This window comes from Leuresthes tenuis, unplaced genomic scaffold (genome assembly GCF_036924035.1).
Source record: "Leuresthes tenuis unplaced genomic scaffold, fLeuTen1.0.hap1 SCAF_12, whole genome shotgun sequence".
Classification (NCBI taxonomy): Eukaryota; Metazoa; Chordata; class Actinopteri; order Atheriniformes; family Atherinopsidae; genus Leuresthes; species Leuresthes tenuis.
The window spans coordinates 6,336,462-6,355,367 of record NW_027325366.1 but is presented as its reverse complement, the minus strand read 5'-3'; the positions used below and the strand labels follow the sequence as shown (position 1 = coordinate 6,355,367).

Here is an 18,906-nt window from a genome sequence, read left to right as displayed (position 1 = left end):
TCCCCTCAGCTCATTCTTCACCACTGACACACCTCAAATCTTCACCTGTGGAATTCATGAGGGCAGTGGGAAGAAACATGCTGGGGGGAGGAGGGGCATTTGGGGGCCAAGTCAAGGGCCAACATGATGCCATTGTTGATAATTAACCACTTTTCTCTGTGGGAAAACATTCTCCCCACCGTGTTGCATGGCTCTGACTAGGCTAAGAATCTTGCCAGACTGTCGTTAACGGTTGATTTATGAATAAATGTGATAATGAACACCCTGCCTCTTCACTCCTTTGCCATATCCATCACGGCTTCATGGCTGGGAATGACGGGTGGGAGGCGCATATCCTCAGAGCATAGCGTTGATGGATTTGTACCACACTAAGCCATGAATCTAAGAGCAGGTATGCAGCTCCCTTGACAATTAACATATTCCACCTCCACAGCAGTGTAGCAGGGTTTTTCAGTGCAAACCCTCTGTGGTAACACAGCTAGTGAAATCTGCATTGCATTTTTGTGGTTGGCCTGATCAACAGCCAATTTGAACTGAATTAATTACATTTCCACCAAAACAATGCTACATGTCATTAAGAGAAAAGTGCTAACAAAAAGCAAGACAGGGTTAAAGATTGGTAAAAGACTGAAATTGCAGGACAAGACCACAGTTTAGAAATACAGCTGAATAAAACGTGAAGATTTTTTACTCTCTTTTTACTCTCACTCATTTTAATCGTGCCCCATAAATCAGTCTGAACATACATACTGAATTTCTTGAAGATTTTGAAGCCATTATGTCTTTTAACTGATCTGAGACCATTTAAAGCCAAATCTACCCACAAATGGGAGGAAACATGTACAAATGACTATGCAGAAGACATGCAGTCGCTATGAAGCCTTTAGAAATTTGTACACATCTTAACAGACAAAAGTCATAAAACTGTGCACATTTTGGATTCACAAAAACTGTTTTTTGGCAAAATATCCATTTCTAAAATTTTTTAAAATGACATTATTAAGAGGGCTCGTTTGTTTGAAGTGGGTCACCTTCTCATGTTGTTTCGAGGAACAACTAAGTAGCTGCATTCCTGAAACCTTAAACAATCATTTGTTAGCCAAATAATGGTCTCAGAACACATCCACTTTGGGCAACATGCTTCAGGGGACACTTTGATTCCTGCAGTGACATCGTTAGGGATGACTGACTCGCTCTGCCATCTATCACCAAGAATTCCAGGATGACAAAATGGAAAGCCTCACTTCTACTCTCCCTGTCTGACTCGTCTTTGCCCGGACTTGTCTTAATTGCAATGCTTGGATGATTGTGCAGAGTATAAGTTACTCACATCATCATCATAAGATGGAAAAACATTGGCAGGTGGACATTAAATGCCAGCTGTTGTCTTTAACATGACACTGTATATTACATGCAGCTAATAAATACCTACTGCACAGATGGAAAAAGCCCCCTTGTAAACATACATGGCAATGAGGCAGTGCAAGTAAGTCGGTAATGAAGAAAAGACTTCTGACTTGAGCTACCTGACCTCGCCCTCCTTTCCTCCTTCCGCAGTTTTATTTTCCACCTTTGCCAGTTCCTGAATACACAGCTGATTGAGAAACCAGTCAGAATAACAAAGCCTTGAGGCGAGGGGGGCCTCTGACTTGGATCAAATTGGGTCCAAATTGACATCTGGTTTTTGAAAGTCTCAACTATAATTGTGAGTGCACGCAAGTACAGAGCATGGTGCGGGGTGAAGTCGCGGTACATCCCAGCATGACTGAGCATCTCTCAGGGTGGGAAGTTGTCAGTGGGTGTCTGTGAAATCTGATTGTGCATGAAAGTGAGAGGGACAGAAAGCAGAGAGAGGAGGACAGAAACAGAGGGGGTACAGATGGAGAGTGTGACCAAAACAGAGATAAACAAAGTCTCTGAAAGATAGTAACAGTTTCAGAGGACTTGCATGAATGACTGCTAAAAATAGTGAGAAAAATCCTGGGCGTGTGACTGAATCGAGCAGAGCAAATGTGTTGAAATGTACCTGGGAATGACAAAGAGATAAAGAGACCAGAAGCTGTGGGCATTCTTAAACTTTGTGTTCGTTGGGCCTTCATGCAGGTAACAGGTCCAGCTAAAGCCCGTACACTACACCCGCGCCCTTAAAACTGCACATCGAAATGAAAAAAAGCTCACAACTCCTCCTTCAGGAATTTCCTCAAGTTTGGATCACGATGTGCAGGAAAAAAAGGAATATGATTCGATTCTTTATACAATAGGTATATTTCACTCACAGGAGTAGTTTCCTTTCCAGGAGGAAACCCTCTATATAAAAAGTCTCAAATGTATAAGACAGATGCAACTCAATTTCCAGAGCTCAACTCAGCAGTTTTTAATCTTCCACAAGGGATGAAAAAAGTAACTCGAGACATCAGCAGCACATCTCACACAGAGCATTCTTCTGTTAATAATCGGCCAGGGGTACACATCTGGCTTGATGAGCTGTTTGAACCCTCCTTAGACAACTGAGTGTTTTCACTTTGTCCTCAGTCTCTTACGTGCCAATGGTCTGCCATTTTTACAGCAAACTTCTTGAGTGAATGTTCAAGAGTAATGTCCAATGGGAAAGTAGAGCAACAAATTTTTCTTTTAACAGTACAGCTTATGAAGCGGGGAACAGGAGCATAGCATGTGGTGCTGCTATGCATAAAACATCATTGTGACAACCTTCCAAAACAAAGATAAACCTTAGCATCAAGTTAAAGAGCATGTTAGCAAACAGAAATTCTTCCATACCGTGAATCTGTGGTTCTCTGTGTTGGGTTTCGCAGGTCTGGCTTCTTCAACGCCACTTCCTTCCCCTGAAGCCTGACAAAACCAAATACACATTTAACATTTCATTTTATAGTACACAAGACTTAGCTCTTAGTTTCATTCAGTGACGTCAACGTTACAACCCTATAAAACCTACCATATTTTTTAGGAGGCTCTTCTAAGAGTTTTTTGTTCAAATCCAAGTCAGTGATCAAAGATTTCAGAGAATTTGCTATTTGTGACAGCAATGCCTTCACTGCTGGATATCGGTTGTTATATAACACCTTGTGAAACAGATATTGTTTACTTATTGAGACTTTTATCTGCTTAAATGATAGTGTAATCTAATAATTACAGACTTCTGACTCTGCATTTAAACAGTTGCATGTAATGCTTGCACATTTGTTTTATGCAGGTTCCACACAGTAAATTCCAACTGGAAAACAGCTGTTAGGTTATCATTTCAGACAAAAGGCGCATCCTGTAATGAGAAACCTGTGATCTTCCCATGTAACCCTGAAAACATCTAAAGATTTGACAACAACAAACTTTCCTCTATTATCCGGGACTTGGTTTTGGTGGTTTGAGCGAGCAGAGCAGCTGTGAATGTTTCACTAAATAACAGCTAAGGCTGCTGGTGGGCCACAGTCAGGCACCTGTGATTATGTGTGGGTGGTCAGGGTCAGCAGTAAAAAGCTGCTTTCTGACTTTTTTCAGTTACAGATTTACTATTGGTGAAGTGAACTTAGAGAACTGGGAGAACTTCATCGATTGTGTTAGTTTAGGACAGCATTAAAAGGGGCACATGCCCTATCATTCTGTCTCATACATGATGTTTGATTAATAATTCAAAATTATTTGACCATTTGTACAATTACTGTATCTCTTTTAAGCATTGCACAATAGGTCTTCTGCATCTGTTTCCCCAATGTGGCTGTTTTTGTTTCCAATAATTCAACGTGGTGAAACTGAACAGGACGACTCATCTGGTGAGGAGTGGAGGAAATCCTCACAGTAATACACACCAGTGCAACATCCAAACGTAACTGGAAATTATGGATGAAGCCCAAGCTTTTATTTCAGAGGAAAGCTTTTTGAAATGTTGCCACCTTGCCTGAATCTTGAGAAAAGAAAAGCGAGGAGAGAGATAATTGTTATTTATTCAAATTTCTGTAGTTTTGTTACAAAGCTTAGAGAAGCCTAATCCCTGTCTGAATCATCTTTTTTAAGCAGCTCCTTCCATCAACAATGTTAAACTATGATACAAGTAGCTTGTGGTGACCTGTTTTGTGCACCAGAGTGCTGAAGAGAACTTTCTTTTTCTCAATGTCAGGAACTTGCATACTGGATATGTGAAAGAGACGTAGGTATTTTTCCTAATGTTTAACCAAATTCTGTTGAGTTACCTGAACAGTCTGTAGCTTCTTCACTAAGCTCTCCAACGTGTCTGTTGTGTTTCCTTTTCTGGGTTTTGTACTGACACTGTACCACCTGACCTTGTGTCTTCTGCTCCTCCCCTACGCCCCCCAGCGTCAGAATGTCAAACATATCTCAGTTTGTGTGATTGGGACGTGTCCATGAGGCCTTACTAATCCTGTTTTGGGAGTATTCACACATAGCAACTAATGATCGGTCTTCAAATTCATATTAGCTTCAGATTAGGGCTATTTGTTTGTGGCGAGAAATCAGGCTTAAAATATTGTAGTGTGGACTTTATTTAAATGAAGCCAAGCAGGAAGCTGAGGTCTGTAAGGTCAATAAGGGCGATACTAAGAAAAATGCTGTGAGCTGAAAAATGTGGAAACAAACCAGAGAGCTGTTGGAATTATGTGCTCGGTAACCAAATTTCACTGATGTGAGAGTGTGATGTAATGTAACAAACTAATGTAACCCAGTTAGTTAGACACTGTATGCGATCTGGCCCTTGAAGGAACACACGACTCCATCTGTGAATAGCAGCATCAAGTGATTTGACACTCCCAAGTCAACTAGATTCGATTTTGTTTTTATTTCATCATAATCATAATTCCTTCCAAAAATTAAATGATTTCTTGTTTCCTGCAGCTAAACACAAGTGTACAGACACAGACATCTCCAAAATAACACCAGGTATCACTTACCATATCTGAGTCATCTTCATCCTCCTCACAGTGCCTCTCAGCTGCACGGGGGTCTCCGACCACCCTCAGCTCGGCGATCACGCCCTGTGGGAAAAAACATCGTCTTTTGATGTTTCATCATACAAATAATCATGCCTGAACAGCGCTTGTTCTCAGGCATACACACACACAGGACGTACTATTGCCAACATATAAATATGGATGTTTGTCTCTGAAATGAGCTGATATTTCCCAGGGAATTCCCCCTCTCAGCTTAATCAGTGTAGCTATTGATGTCTCTGGTTATAAGCCTGTGTGAAGTGTCACTATCTCTGCATCAAACACTCAATCTGTTATTTGCTCCCACACAAGATCCTCATGCTGATAGCATGACTACTATCTTCCAGCCTGTCAAAGAGCCATTAGCTATATTTGTGGAGGTGGGCTCTCTGCTGGGGCTCTATTTGAAGTTGAGTCTTCAGGACACATTTATGTCCTGAGCAAAAAGTCAAATGGAGTTTAAGAAGCTTTGAAGATAAATAGCTGTTTGACATTTTAACCCTGTCTCTATGCAGACTTTTAATGGTTGAATTCAAGTTGCAATGGTATTTTTTGTTCAGTGTTTAGCTGACCACAGTCTTTCTTTTATCAAAGAGCTTTAGATCCTCATTATACATCTCAGATTCTCTTCATGAGTCGGACTAAACTGTCACTGCAGCCTCCCATGGTTTTGGAATGGAATGTTCATTTTATGAATACATATTATAAATACTTAAATGTTTCAAAGAAGCATGCCAAGCCTTGATTTAATGAGGAAAATTAAATTCACAAGACCGTGGGAGTTTAGGACTAATCTAGGGTCAACAAATAGCACATGCTGACAAGTTCTGAACTAAGAAAGGTTGGGTTATTCCTTCTTTTAAGAAGAAAAAAATCTGTATTAAGACGTGTCACACCACTAGAAAATATTGTGGATGCATATGAACTGCTGAGACACATACAAAGAGAAAAGAAAAATATCCCAAATGGTTTCAAACCAAATAAACTGATGTTCCTAAAGCACAATAACAAGTGTCACAGGTGAAAGAGGATGATGCATCAGCTCGACAAAAAAAACAAGATGAATAACTCCATTTCAAGGGCTTACATGAGCTGAAAAGTGATCATTTAAAATGGATATACATTTAGAGTTTAAAATATCTATTTTTCAATAATCATTCATGTTACAATGTCTTTAAAGAATGCTTTTAATCAGAGAAGAGTGGCTGCGTTTTTCTGTTAAATTAGTGAGATGGGTTCATCGTTTCATGCTCATAATAACGGTCTGTTGTGGTGAAAACATCAACTTCAAACAAAAAAAGAAAGTGGAGCCAGAGACAGCAAGACTTTTAGTGTGTTTGTCATGGTTTATCTATGTCTTACATGCCCTACATTCTGCTGCCTTGTTTGGTGAGCATGTGTGTGTTCTGACTTAGTTCTCATGCTCTTAATACTGTCTTTTTCAACAATAGGAGAAACAACGTTTATACTTGGTAATACTATAAACGATATCAAAATAACATTAAAAATATCTAAAATATACTTATATATAGGTCATACATGACAATTTTATACTGCTTTTTAATTACATTAAAGCAAAAATCTCAAATAATTACTGGAATTCAGTAAAAAAGAACTGCTTCTCCCCAGACGGAAATTCTATTTCTCACTAATGAATCTGAATGAATCTTCGATCTGTGGTAATATGGTGCAAAGGTCTTTTGCCGCCCTCATAGCTTTGTGTAATGCCAGGAAAATGGGGAACAGCTGCAGACTGAAATCAGCAAACATAAATGGAAATGCAATGCAGAAGGTAAAAATAGAATGTTCTTGTCTACTTAAAGAAATAAGTTTTCTCGTAATTTCTTTAGGTAGTCTTCAGAACTAGTTATCCAGGCTTCTTGAAGGACATTCCAAAGCTCTTCTACAGATGTTGGCTGCCTTTTGTTCCGTTCCATCCCACACTACTTCAATAATGTTGAGGTCCGGGCTCTGGGGAGGATTCATCCCTCCATAAGACCTGTTACCACAGATTTTCAGTCCACTTCTTGTTTTATTTGGCATAGCTCAGCCTTTTCTCCATGTTTCCCTTCCTTAAGACTGGCTTCTTGACAGCCACCCTTCCATGGAGACAATTTCTGATGAGGTTTCACTGAACAGTAGATGGATCAACTGAAGGGCCAGATACATCTCCCAGGTCCTGTGTCAGGTCTTTGCTGAACTTTTTTTCCTATTTCTCCAGGAGATGACTTTCAGATAATACTTCTTTTTTTTTTTTTTGCTTGACAATTCTTTTACTTGTTTCCTCAATATGTTTTAAGAACACATTGCACAGCCCAACAAGATTTTTTTTAGCTAACAGCTCTGTGAGAATCACCTTGTCGGTACAAAAGTACTATCTCATATTTATTTTAAGAGTGAAATGAGAGAGAAGTAAATTACCTTGCAAAAACTGAAAGCCCAATTATAATTTTCTCTATTAGCCATGAATGAACTACTGTAACCCTCACAGCTGAGGTCTGTAGTTGTGGTCAACTGTTTCATCCCATCAAGATTCATCCCATCAATTGACTGGAGCTGATTGCATTGCTGCTGTCAGGTTTTTCAGCTATTTGCTGTCTCCAAAGAGGAAGGTGAGGTGGTACATACATGAATGCATTCTATAATTTGCAGCAAACAGATCACATGAGTCATTCAGCTAAAATGTTTCACATGATGATGGTGAAGATAGAAAATCAAAACACTGAACTGTACTTTGCCAAAGTTTCACACAGTGGGAGTTCTGTCTCATCAAAGTTCATGTTGCCTGGAGAAACAGTATTTTTGGGGAAGTAAGAGGCGCAGTTCTTTCTACACAACACCTAGCCTGATCTACTAAGTTCTGCAAGTATTTTACATCATGAAAAATTGTTTGCATTACATAATATTTAGCTGAAAACAGACAAAGTGTGTATACATACCAGGAACTTCTCAGGGTCAGCTCCTCCAGCTTGGCCAACAAAGACTCCGGCACCACTTTCCAGCTCCATCTCATCCGGGGATCTTTCGATGCGCATCACTTGAGGGTCTGTGTCACAGTTGAGATAGAACATCACCTTGTCATCCCTCACAGCAATTGCAAAGTGGGTCCAGGTGTTCTTCATGGAGGGAACACGGAACGTGGCTGCCTCATAGGACTGCTGTGAGTCAGGCTCTGTGTAGTACAAGATGACGTCCTGCTTAGCGCCCTGCACAGCTGACAGTTTAACACCCACATACATGATCTTCTGGGAGGAATCTGTGATGGAGAAGATGACGCCGCCCTGGTTAGAAGTGGGTCGCAGATTAAAGATGAGGGCAAAGTTTCGGTAAAATGGGCTGGGGAGGTGTGCGCGTGCCAGTTGGCCCGTGTTAGCATCCGGGCCAAAGACGTAACCAGGGTTGTTGTCTGGTCCATAGACTTGGGAGATCTCATTTGGAGGAGGATCTCCAATCAGTTGCAGTAGTGAGACTCCGTTGTCTTCTAGAAAAGAGAAGCAAGATGTCAGGGCATTATCTGGAGAAATTTAGTGGAGGTTAGAAGGGAGGGCAGCATAACAGAGTGTGGTGTTAGACCAGGAGCTGGAAGGCTGTTGATGGGTGACACAAAATGAATGTTTCTAATGGATGCAAGAACATCAGCTGTTACTTACACCAGACTGTAATGTAGTTACCACAACTGCTTACACAGGCCTACATTTTTAAGCTTTTTTTAGCACTAGGAAAGAAGTGACAAAAAAAGATTTTATTACTTTAAGAACCCTGAAAATATCAACCAAAAAAGTCCGACATATGAGCTTAAAAGAGCTTCCACTTATAAAGGCACAGTCGAACAGATGCAGCCCTGTGCCTTGAGGACTGATTTAGCTTGTCCAGTATTTCACTACCTCCTTGCACTAAATCCCAGCAGTTTGAACTAATTTTCTTATTTTAGGAACTTTAAATTTGATCTACCACTGCTGACTAGGGAACAGTTGGACATCTGTGCATCGCATTCCTGGGGATGCTAAATAAAAGCTAAACTCCGTCAACTAGTGTGACATCTGCTAAATGTCACTGTTTGCGGGCATGCAGGGACCAGCAGCTGGGCCTCCAGCATATCTCTGCCCACTGTCTCATCGCCCTGGGTGACTCCAGCTCGGTCAGTGCATAATAACAGCATGTGTTTAGGAAATGAAAAGAACACATAGAGCATGTGTATCAAGTCCGCCGTGTGTCGATTTTGTTGTGCCAGCATAAATCTTATTATGAAAGCTTTCTGCTTTGATCAAAAATAATGTTTTCTTGTGTTTGAAGACAAATTACAGAAATTAGTGTTTTTGGAGAGCCTGTGACATTTTGTGGTGCTTTGAAGGAATGCTTTGCTTTACCACCTGGTGACTAATGTGTGAGTTCTATTACTCAGTTCAAAGCCTCCCCACCGCTCTGAGCGCAGGAGATCAACGAGGTCCACACTTAGCTTTGTTGAAAGCTTTAACGTACGTAATGTTTAGCTTAACAAGAGATTTTGCTTTCTGCTGTACAACCACAATCACCAGCCCAGATCATCTGTGTGCGGTCGGAAGTTTCAGATGCTATCATCTGAATCAAAGCAGAGAAGCAAGTCAAGCTGTAACAGGATGGCAATAAATATGCATCCCATTATACACATCCTATTAGCACCAATCAGACAAATATTTTCGGTGATCATTCCTGTGAGTGAATTGTACTGTTTAACATCTACTTACTAAATTATGTGTATGTCGCTCGAAATATAAGACAGACTGATCTGATATTACAATATTGTATATATATTACAATCTGTAATATTTACAGTCTCACAAGTAATAAATGTAAAGGAGGTTTAGTTGGGATCTTACTGGATAATAATATCCCATAAATACCATAGCAAGTTAAAAACCAAATTAAAAGTTAATATCAATAAAATATCACTGGATCAAACCTCAACAAATCTTTCTGAATTTCAAAATCTTGGACAGAACAACACCTGAGTATAGGCAAGCTTTTTATAGCTAAAGGTGAAAAAGTTTACCATGAAATTACACAATAAGGCCCAGGTAAAGAACTCCTCAAGTACACCTTGACTGCTGTATGAATGCTGCTTAACAAAGTGTCATTTGCACCAAGCCGACCAGATGTTTACTCTGATAAAGTCAGAATGGGAGACCTTGAGGGTCTCTTCAGCAGGCCTGTGCTCACATGTTTGAACCTGGCTCCCTCTTATGTGCTGAGTCTCCGTCAAAGGAGGGTTGAAAATTGCAAAAGCTTGTAGTAATTCATTGTGAAATCCAGAAAGCAGATCACCGAAAATAGTCAATTTCCTTGGTATGGGTGCTGAAAAGATTGATTTTGGCCTCAGAGAAAGACAAAAATACAGATGTACTGAAACTTGCCCACACAGCTGCAGTCCACTTAATTCTTTAATTTCAAAGAATTTTGTCATTTGTGAAGCAAAACTTGTATCTACAATAAACTTAAGGCTGTGTAATAGATAAGAGCATGAGTCACATCTCTCAAACAGAGTCTGGAGTATTCCTCTGCAGTGAAAACTGGGGATTCAACCTCACTGTCCTATGTCCACAATAACTCTTTCTTCTACAGTTCAGACATCTGATTTCTTATTACTTTTTCCAAATGATCATGTGTGCATGTACTTCCTTTTGAGATGTGCGCGCACACGGCTTTCCAAACCTGTCATTATGAAACCATCTCATCTATTAGTCGTCACTTGCACCAACCAGATGTGCGCTCTTTTGGGATCTGTTCAAAAGCTGCCGATAAGTCAAGTCAAGTCAAATTTATTTATAAAGCACATTTCATGTACAAAACAATTCAAAGTACTTTACATAAAATAAAAGCATTGCAGCGGGGAGTTTGCATCGCATCGCAGTTTGCGGTATAATTACAAAACATCGCCGTTTGTGATATAATTACAAAACATCGCCGTTTGCGGTGTAATTACAAAACGTCACCTGTTGCGGTATAATTACAAACATTGAAGAAGAAAAATTTATGTGAACATGATGATTCACCTTTTACTACAACAGTGTCTCTGTGTAATTGTGCCAGATGCCACTATGTGACTGTGTTAAATTTCAAAACCAGATCTAAAAATGATTCAAATGTTTGATCGGTTCCCCAAGAATATTTCTACCGAAGCTCCTTCGCTGTCAGAAAAGGACCAGTCCGTTATTCCCTATCAGAAAGTGTTGGTCACACAAAAGCTTCATCATTAGCATTTTAAGTGCAATCTCAATTCAGGTTTTCCAAATGGCCTTTGTTGAACACTGACAGCTTCAAGGTCAGTTAGACACAAAAAAGAGCTGTAGATGAATGGAGTGGTGCTGAGTTTATGGTGCTAGTTTGTCTTGTCAAGCCAACCGCTTACTGACCAGGAAAGAAGGTCTTTGTCTTGTCGTAACATTCCAGGTCGGAGGACCACACTTTGTGGTACCCTGTTGATAAAGCTGTACATACAGTGTGAGACTGTGTACACAGCTTTGGGAAATACATGATCCTGCATAATCTGTGGAAAAACATTTGAACATCTGGACAGACAGAGACCTTTGCGGTGTCAGCCAACTACACTCGCCAGCATTTCCAACATCACTTGAGGCCTGCTGGCAGGGACGATGATCTCTCCTTTCACTCTGCAAGAGGCAGCTCAGCGGACTGACCCTGTGTCTGCAGTGTCAGACTTCAACTTAGAAAACATGAAAATTACAATACTGTGATTCTTTTAAGAGAATGTCACAACCTTCATGCATTTGCAGCCTAAATTGTGATTGTAGTGGTTGTTAGAGATTTGATTTAAAAGTGACACTTTTTTTCTTTCGCATATGATGGTTGGGTTTGTTTAATCCAGGTTTGTTCTTGTAGTTTCATATATGTCTGTCTGTTTACAGGCTTAAATGGAGCCATTTGTGTTGCTTACAATATTAAATCAATCTTCAGTTCTTACAAACTCTAATTTAAATTAATCCCAGTAGAAGATAAACAACAATACAGATCCAGCCAAATATATTATACCGTGCAGTATTTCATTACCAGGTTGTTAATCTTGTACTGATATCAAGGAAAATCCTCAATATTCAGTATAATTTTTCAAACCACAGAGGGAAAAATGACAAATCAAAAGCTATAAAATGCTGACAAACGAAGCTCCACATTAACTTTTTTCACCAGTGGCACAGATGATCCTAACTGAAAGTATGAGCATGAGCTTAAAATTTCCTCGGGCATGCACCACAGAGGACGCTATGTATGTCCACGGTATCTTTAGGTGATCTTGCTTAACTAATTCTAACAATGGACATCCCACTATCTCGCTGCTAAGAAAAGTTTCAGTCTTATGCTGTCAGATTTAATACTGGCTGTTCTGAATGCTCTTTGCACCCAACAGGCCAACACATCAAACATATAAGCAATTCATCACAGTTCGCAGGCTTTTCTGAAATGTCGAAGTTCCCTTTCTGTCATCCAGCCTCTAAAATGCAGAACAAAAGGGTTTTGGTTGTCTAATGATTTTAAATCATTTCAAAACACTTTATAATATGTGTGTGAATTTGAATATGAACATAAAGACGTCAGTTGATGCAATTTTACAAATCTGATACACTGCATACTCATTTAATCTTTCATATTTCAGTGATAATGTTGATGAATAGTCATAAATGTTAGTTCCAAATCACTGAAAGTCAGCAAGAACAAGCTTTAGAATAGTCAGTCCTCTTCTGAGTGAAAGTCAAACAGGGTATTCTGTCTTTAGCTCCAGTAGGAGTTGAACAGAGAGTCTCACTAACGCACTCTGAGGACTACAAAAGGAAGATGGGTCAACTGCAAGCTGTGTAATTTACTCTTTGGGAAAGGAGTAATGGTTAACTACCATAACCTCTACGGCTAAAAAGAATTAGGAAGAAAACAATCATCTACTAACATTCTCTTCTTTTTTTCTGTTTGGAACCTCAAAAAAATAAAATAAACTCACATATTCACCTAATCAGAGTGAAAATGCTTTGGAATGGGTTTAATGCTCATCCAAACTGCTGAGAGACAACCTGTCCTCAATAAGCGCTCAAAACATTTAGGCCATTTTTCATCTGGAAACACCCCGGTGTTTCTGATCTGTGTTTTGCAGCATAGCCCCACCACTTCTCATTTCATACTAGAGCAACACAAACCAGAGGGGGTAATAGGTTTCTGGCAGCAAAGTAGTCAGACCACACTGTGCCCATAATTGGAACCCTCCTGAGAGCCAAGTCAAAATGATTCCCTGGCAAGCACCGCCATGAAGGCTGGAGCCAGCTTTGGGCCTTCCTGTCATGGGATATCTGAGCTCAGTGGACCCCTGGTGCTACAAATCAGTGTCAGACCAGCAAAAGGAGTACAATCCACAGGTGAAGAGGCATCCTGCCTCTTTCCTAGACAGACCAGATATGTACAGATGTGTCTATTGGCAGGAGATTACTTAATTGTAATTAAATAGCATTAAGTTTTTTACACAGGATATAGTTTTGGTATCCAGACTTCTCCAAAATAAATTGCAGCTGACCTCTAGACCCAGATATGAATGACCGCTCATCTTTCAAGAGGAGACTGGTAACCATGGAAAAACATAATTAAAAGAGCTATTGAGCCCTAAACTCCAGCCTCCCCGAGAGTGAGAGGATCAGATCTGACAGATCTCTTACAGAGTTCCCATGGAGCACTCTGATATCACTACAATCTCTCCACAGTAATCTCCCTCACTATACGCTCAATTCAAAGAGTTTAATATGTTCCTTTTTTATGTTTTTGCTCCAAGCTGGCAGCCCATTCTTTAAATTCATCCAAAATATCATGGTACATTCTTGCATGACAGGTCATAGCTAAATGATGATGTAGAGGTGGGGTGGTATTAAGGCCCTGAGTATAAGAATGACAGCCCTTCCCTCTACACATCAAGCCAGCAGAGCTGCGGGTAATGAAAATTGAAAAAATAAGGGTTCTGATTTGAGGTCAAAAGGTTTGTAAACCGGTGGACAGTCCTGAAGTTGCTACACTGGTTAACAGGCAAATTAAGCTTTTTTTCTTTCAGGGACACATTTACAGAGTTTTGCAACACATTATCTCAGTCACTTATGTAGGATCTTATTTAAGTCCAAGTCAAAGGGCAGCAACCTGCTTTTCCCTTTTAAAAATTGACCTCAGATTGTTGCAGTAAGATGCTGGCACAGGTTCACAATGTCCATATGGAGTTGAGCAGTAACTCAACAAGTACACACAGCCTCTTTGTTATATCTCAACCATGACTCTAATAAGTGGTAATAAGTGATGTTTAACCTATTAAGACCTGAAACTTCCTCTTCACATTGACATGGGTATACACATTTTGCATCAGGTCTCAACGAGTTAAATGAGTGATACCAGATGGTCCTGGCAGCAGAAACTTTATGTCTGATTTAGAGTGACTGAAAGAACTTCAATTATACCTTGAGGCAACTTTTACAAGCAATACCCAGCGTACATCCCTTGGTAGTGAACCAGCTCCTGGAGTACCCATTAAAACTGCCTTCAGGGTTTAAAGATGGCCGCAAGATTGTTTCTTTTAATATGTTTAAGGTCAATGTTTGGTGTCATGACCACCGTGTCAAAGAGCATTTATTGTATCCTCAAACTTTTTAGGGATTTCCTAATGAGACACACGGTTTACACATAACAGATAAAAATTCCTCACTAACACCTGTGTTAGTGGTTTGCAATGTGACCCTAAACAACCACAAGCTTTGGTCTATTTGACAACAAGTCCCATGCTTCCTCTCATCCCTATAGTAATCCCAATTCCTCCTTGAGTTTGCTCACCAACAAACACAAACCTAAAGCACTTCAAACATACAGATATGTCTTGGACCTGAAATATCAGAGAATCAGAGACATGATGCCCACTCATGTCTGTCAATGAAACTGAGTGTCTGAAAGATAATGCAGCTGTAAAAAGACAATCTTCAACTCCTGGTGATATGAACTGACAGTGGGGGCAGACGGCCAGAAGCAAAGAAGGCTTACAGGAACAGATTTTGTCTGCACACTGCCACTCTTAATCTTTAAGAATATATAGTCAAGATTATAAAAAATCTATGAAGTTATAAGCATTTTATCCAGACACATTTTTACATGAAATAAAAAGAATTCATCATTAGCTGCCAATATATTACTGCATTCAGGAAGCAAAGAAACAAGCGATTGATGTCTTCTTCTTCACAAAATGTACTTGTTAACATGTGAGTCCAGCTGTCAGAACAGTTGTACAAAATGTCATGTTAATGACACCCAGTGTTGCAAACAGGAATGCTTCCCATGATTGACAACCTAATACGTCCCTTCCTGAACAGACACATGCACATAAAGTGGCCTGTAAACCACTTACAGTCGAAAAAGTTCAGCAAAGGTTTCTTTACACAAACTGTTTTCAGATTATGGGAGTCAGCCTTAAGCGGTTTCAGATGTATCCATTAGGAAAGTTTGCTTTTTCCTCAGTTAGAATTATCAAAGTGTACTTTATTCCTAAGAAAGTGTTGTAAACATAAAATATTTGATAGCACCGCTATGTTTTCTGAAGCTACCCCCATCTGCATTTACTGTAAGATCTCGGTGGTGTTTAATCTTATTGTTATGGAGGATAAGATGTAAATAATGGAATAAATAAATTTTCCAAAAACATGCAATCATCATCATCAGATCATCTGACCACATGTTATCTTTCCATTAATAACCTACAAATAAATTTAGCTGGAGTTGCGTTCTGTGTGTATGTGTATTATGACTCAAACAAAGGACAAAGGAAGTCACATGCAATCTTGAGGGCAAGGGAAACGGGTACATGCAACAAGTTAAACACAGTAACAGGCTCTCACCATGCTTGTTAGGCTTATACGAGGAATAAACATGAAAATTAGGATGTGCATGGGAAGAAATCCATTGTTGAAGCTCTCTTGCTCGATATTGACTGGTAGTAATGTCTATTCATTAGGTGGGGAAGGGGTATTGGGTAAAAAAATGGGGATTAGAGATTTCCAAATTAGATGGATTTCCAAAACTGATTCAAAATTAACCCCCCGTCAGATTAATTTTAAACCAGTGATTACCTTTCCGGTTACTAACTGACAAGCACTGATACCCATCGTCCTCCTCATCTGGTAGAGTGTGGCACTCTACAGGGAGGTGTCCCTCATCCAGGAGCATCCAGCAACTGTCCCGCAACACTTGGCAGAAGCTCTGGCAAGGCAACACAGTCAGCGGAACGACAGATCCACACTTTGGTACCAAGAGAAGGCAGAAAAACCACTCCAGACTATGGTGACAATGTGACCCCAACAGCCATGCCCACTCATTCAGGAGTGCCTGGACTTCCTCCACACTGCTGTGGTTGAAGAAATTGGGTAAAGCAAACCTTTGCCCAACCATGAAGGAGCAGAAAGGCAGAGCAGTATCTAGCAACACGCATTCTGGGGATTCACTGTCCAGTGCTGATTGAGCTACTTCTGTGTGGTTTTCAGCTGGTGTCTGGCCACTTGCAGCTGTCGGACTGAATAAGTTTGCTTTGCTCAGCTCTTGCTCACTTACTGATTGTTGAATAGTACCTAAATTGTGACCACTATGGCTCGTCAATTCTTTTTGGCTTGTTACTAATGCTTGACTGGGTAGTTGAGGTTGGGTAGCTGTGGATAAGTTAATGACTGGTTTTATTGGTAGGGTAATAAACTGTTTTAGGATTTTTGTTGGTGTTTCTGTAGAAGAAAGCGTCTGGTTAGCAAATGGTGCTTGACTAGTTTGTAACACAACCTGATCACCAGCTGGTAGCTGAGTAGCTGTCACATGCTGGTTGTCCTGAGAGACTGCAGTAGTCTGTCCAAAGCTGCTGTCTAAATTCAAGGTTTGTAAACTATTTGGGCTGTGATGATAAGTCAAATTTAAGTAATTCCAACTAGAGCTGTTGTTTGCGGTTTCTTTGTTGTGATTAAGGATTTCCGGATGAGAATCAAGACTTTGCTCTGATTTTGTGCTGCCAAAGTTACTGCTCTCACCTGCACTGTTACGAGTTGTCCAGGCTCTCTCTTGAAATTTCAGTTTTTTATTTATTTGGGAAACTACTCTCCCTCCACTATCTACATCCCTGTGATCAGTGGGCATTACTGCTCCTTTTACAATTTCAGATCTCAAACTCATTTCATTGTCTGTGGTCAAATTGGCTTCAGACATGAGTGTAGAGCTGGGCACATGACCAGATCCAGTGTCTGATGCCAATTCAGACTCAATCGAAGATCTACGTCTTGATACATTTCCTGTTAAATGATAAGATTCTCCAGAACCTATACCCTTTAATGAAGATGTGTCATTACCAGGTGTACTTATGAGTGATGAAATCCTTGCAGTGCCCTTTTCTGTTGCACGTTCATTCACTGGTGGTGTTGTAGATATTACAGTAGTCAGTTGAGGAGCCTCAGTAGTCTCATCCCAAGTCTGGACCTCCGTGTGGATCCCTTGTCTTTCATAAATGACCTCTGCTCTAGTCTCTGATGGCAGTTCTCCACTACCTACAGGACTGCCAGACCCGTCGTGTTCCTCTGTTGGCGGCAAAGTTGTAGTACCAGTCCAGGACCAGAACCAAGCATCAGCGCAGACCACCCACTGGACCAGCAAAAACAAAAATCCAAACTGGGTCCTCATTATAGGTGTGATGTCAAGTTGTAACCACGTCTACCCTCTTGATCACGCTCCTAGAGTAAACTGTGACATGTCCACAGAGCCACAACACACACTTTCCTCCTGCTCTGTCTCCACACACACTGCACCAGGCAGGGAGAAGAAGTGAAGAAGGAGTGCCCCATTCTAAAGAGTAAAGGGGGAGAGCAGGAAGAAGTGGGCTCCGTATTGGCTGCCCTGGCAATATTCATTATTTTAACTCCTCCTTCTCCTTTTGTGACAGCATTGAAAAGTGATCTCTCCCGCTGACTGATACCTCAGAATTACAGCAGTCTTGCCTTTCAGAGTACAATACTGATGCTTTCAGTGTGGTAAAGAGAGGGGCAATTTGTTCCTCTTGACTGGTTGTCTTGGTTAAATTATTATCATTAGAAAACTATAGATATAGGCTGATGTTGATTTAAGTTTTCAACAAAACTAATTATATTATATACTGTGAGGACAGTTTAGAAAATGGACAGCACAGAGCAAATGTCTTCCTAATGAATTAAAAAGGTCCCATAGACAAATTATCAAACAAATGTTTCCATTGTGATGTTTGGGAATATTCAAATATACTATAATAACTTAATCTTATTCCAATAGTTGGATTATCATATGGAATAAAACATAATTCCTTACATAGTATAAACAATAGAAACTCTGTCAACTGCAGACGGTGGAGTCATTTTGTTGCCTGGATTATCTCAACTAAGGCAGTGTTCTTCATGCAAATCCGTGCTTATCTGCTCCTACGAGCATGGACATACCAGAAACTACACAAATTGTCCTTCCGTTACATGACACCATTCATTGTTTAATCTAGAGACTCATTTTTGCTTAAAAATAATTGAAAAGAATATAAAACAGACCAAATGGACCCCATAGATCATATTTCTGAAAAAACATTTCAGGTACAACCACCGAGCGTCAAGAATCTGTAACATTACATCTGTTACACTTTTGGGAATTTATTCTAGTTTCAGTCATTTGTTCCACCTGTGTCACCGTGGGTCCTTATGGATTAGAAGACTGTTTTGGTGCTGTATAGTTACACAGTAATCCAGGCTTCACTTTCTTGTCCAGACTGGTTTCTTCTACTGCCTATAGGATCAGCTGACAGAGACACTCAACAAGTACAAATGGGATCTGAGTGATAAAAGGAAAAGGAGGTTTGCGTACCTTTCCTGTTGTATTGGCGTTCAAAATAAAAATATGCATTGTGACAGAGAGC

The 18,906-nt window shown here is 40.2% G+C and overlaps 1 protein-coding gene across 2 annotated transcripts in view; it reads right to left on the bottom strand.

The window, feature by feature from the left end:
* Window positions 1–18,906, bottom strand: part of col18a1a (collagen type XVIII alpha 1 chain a) — a 77,060-nt gene that overhangs the window by 28,447 nt on the left and 29,707 nt on the right. The window contains exons 1-4 of one of the 2 annotated variants that reach the window (XM_072397889.1): window positions 17,330–17,777; window positions 7,895–8,436; window positions 4,917–5,000; window positions 2,779–2,850 (exon numbers count right to left, since the gene is read on the bottom strand). In XM_072397889.1, the coding sequence (XP_072253990.1) occupies window positions 2,779–2,850; window positions 4,917–5,000; window positions 7,895–8,436; window positions 17,330–17,657 (1,026 nt within the window). In that variant the 5' untranslated portion in view covers window positions 17,658–17,777. Of the gene's footprint in view, window positions 1–2,778; window positions 2,851–4,916; window positions 5,001–7,894; window positions 8,437–17,329; window positions 17,778–18,906 lie in introns of those variants that run through there. The other variant, XM_072397890.1, reaches the window with a different exon arrangement.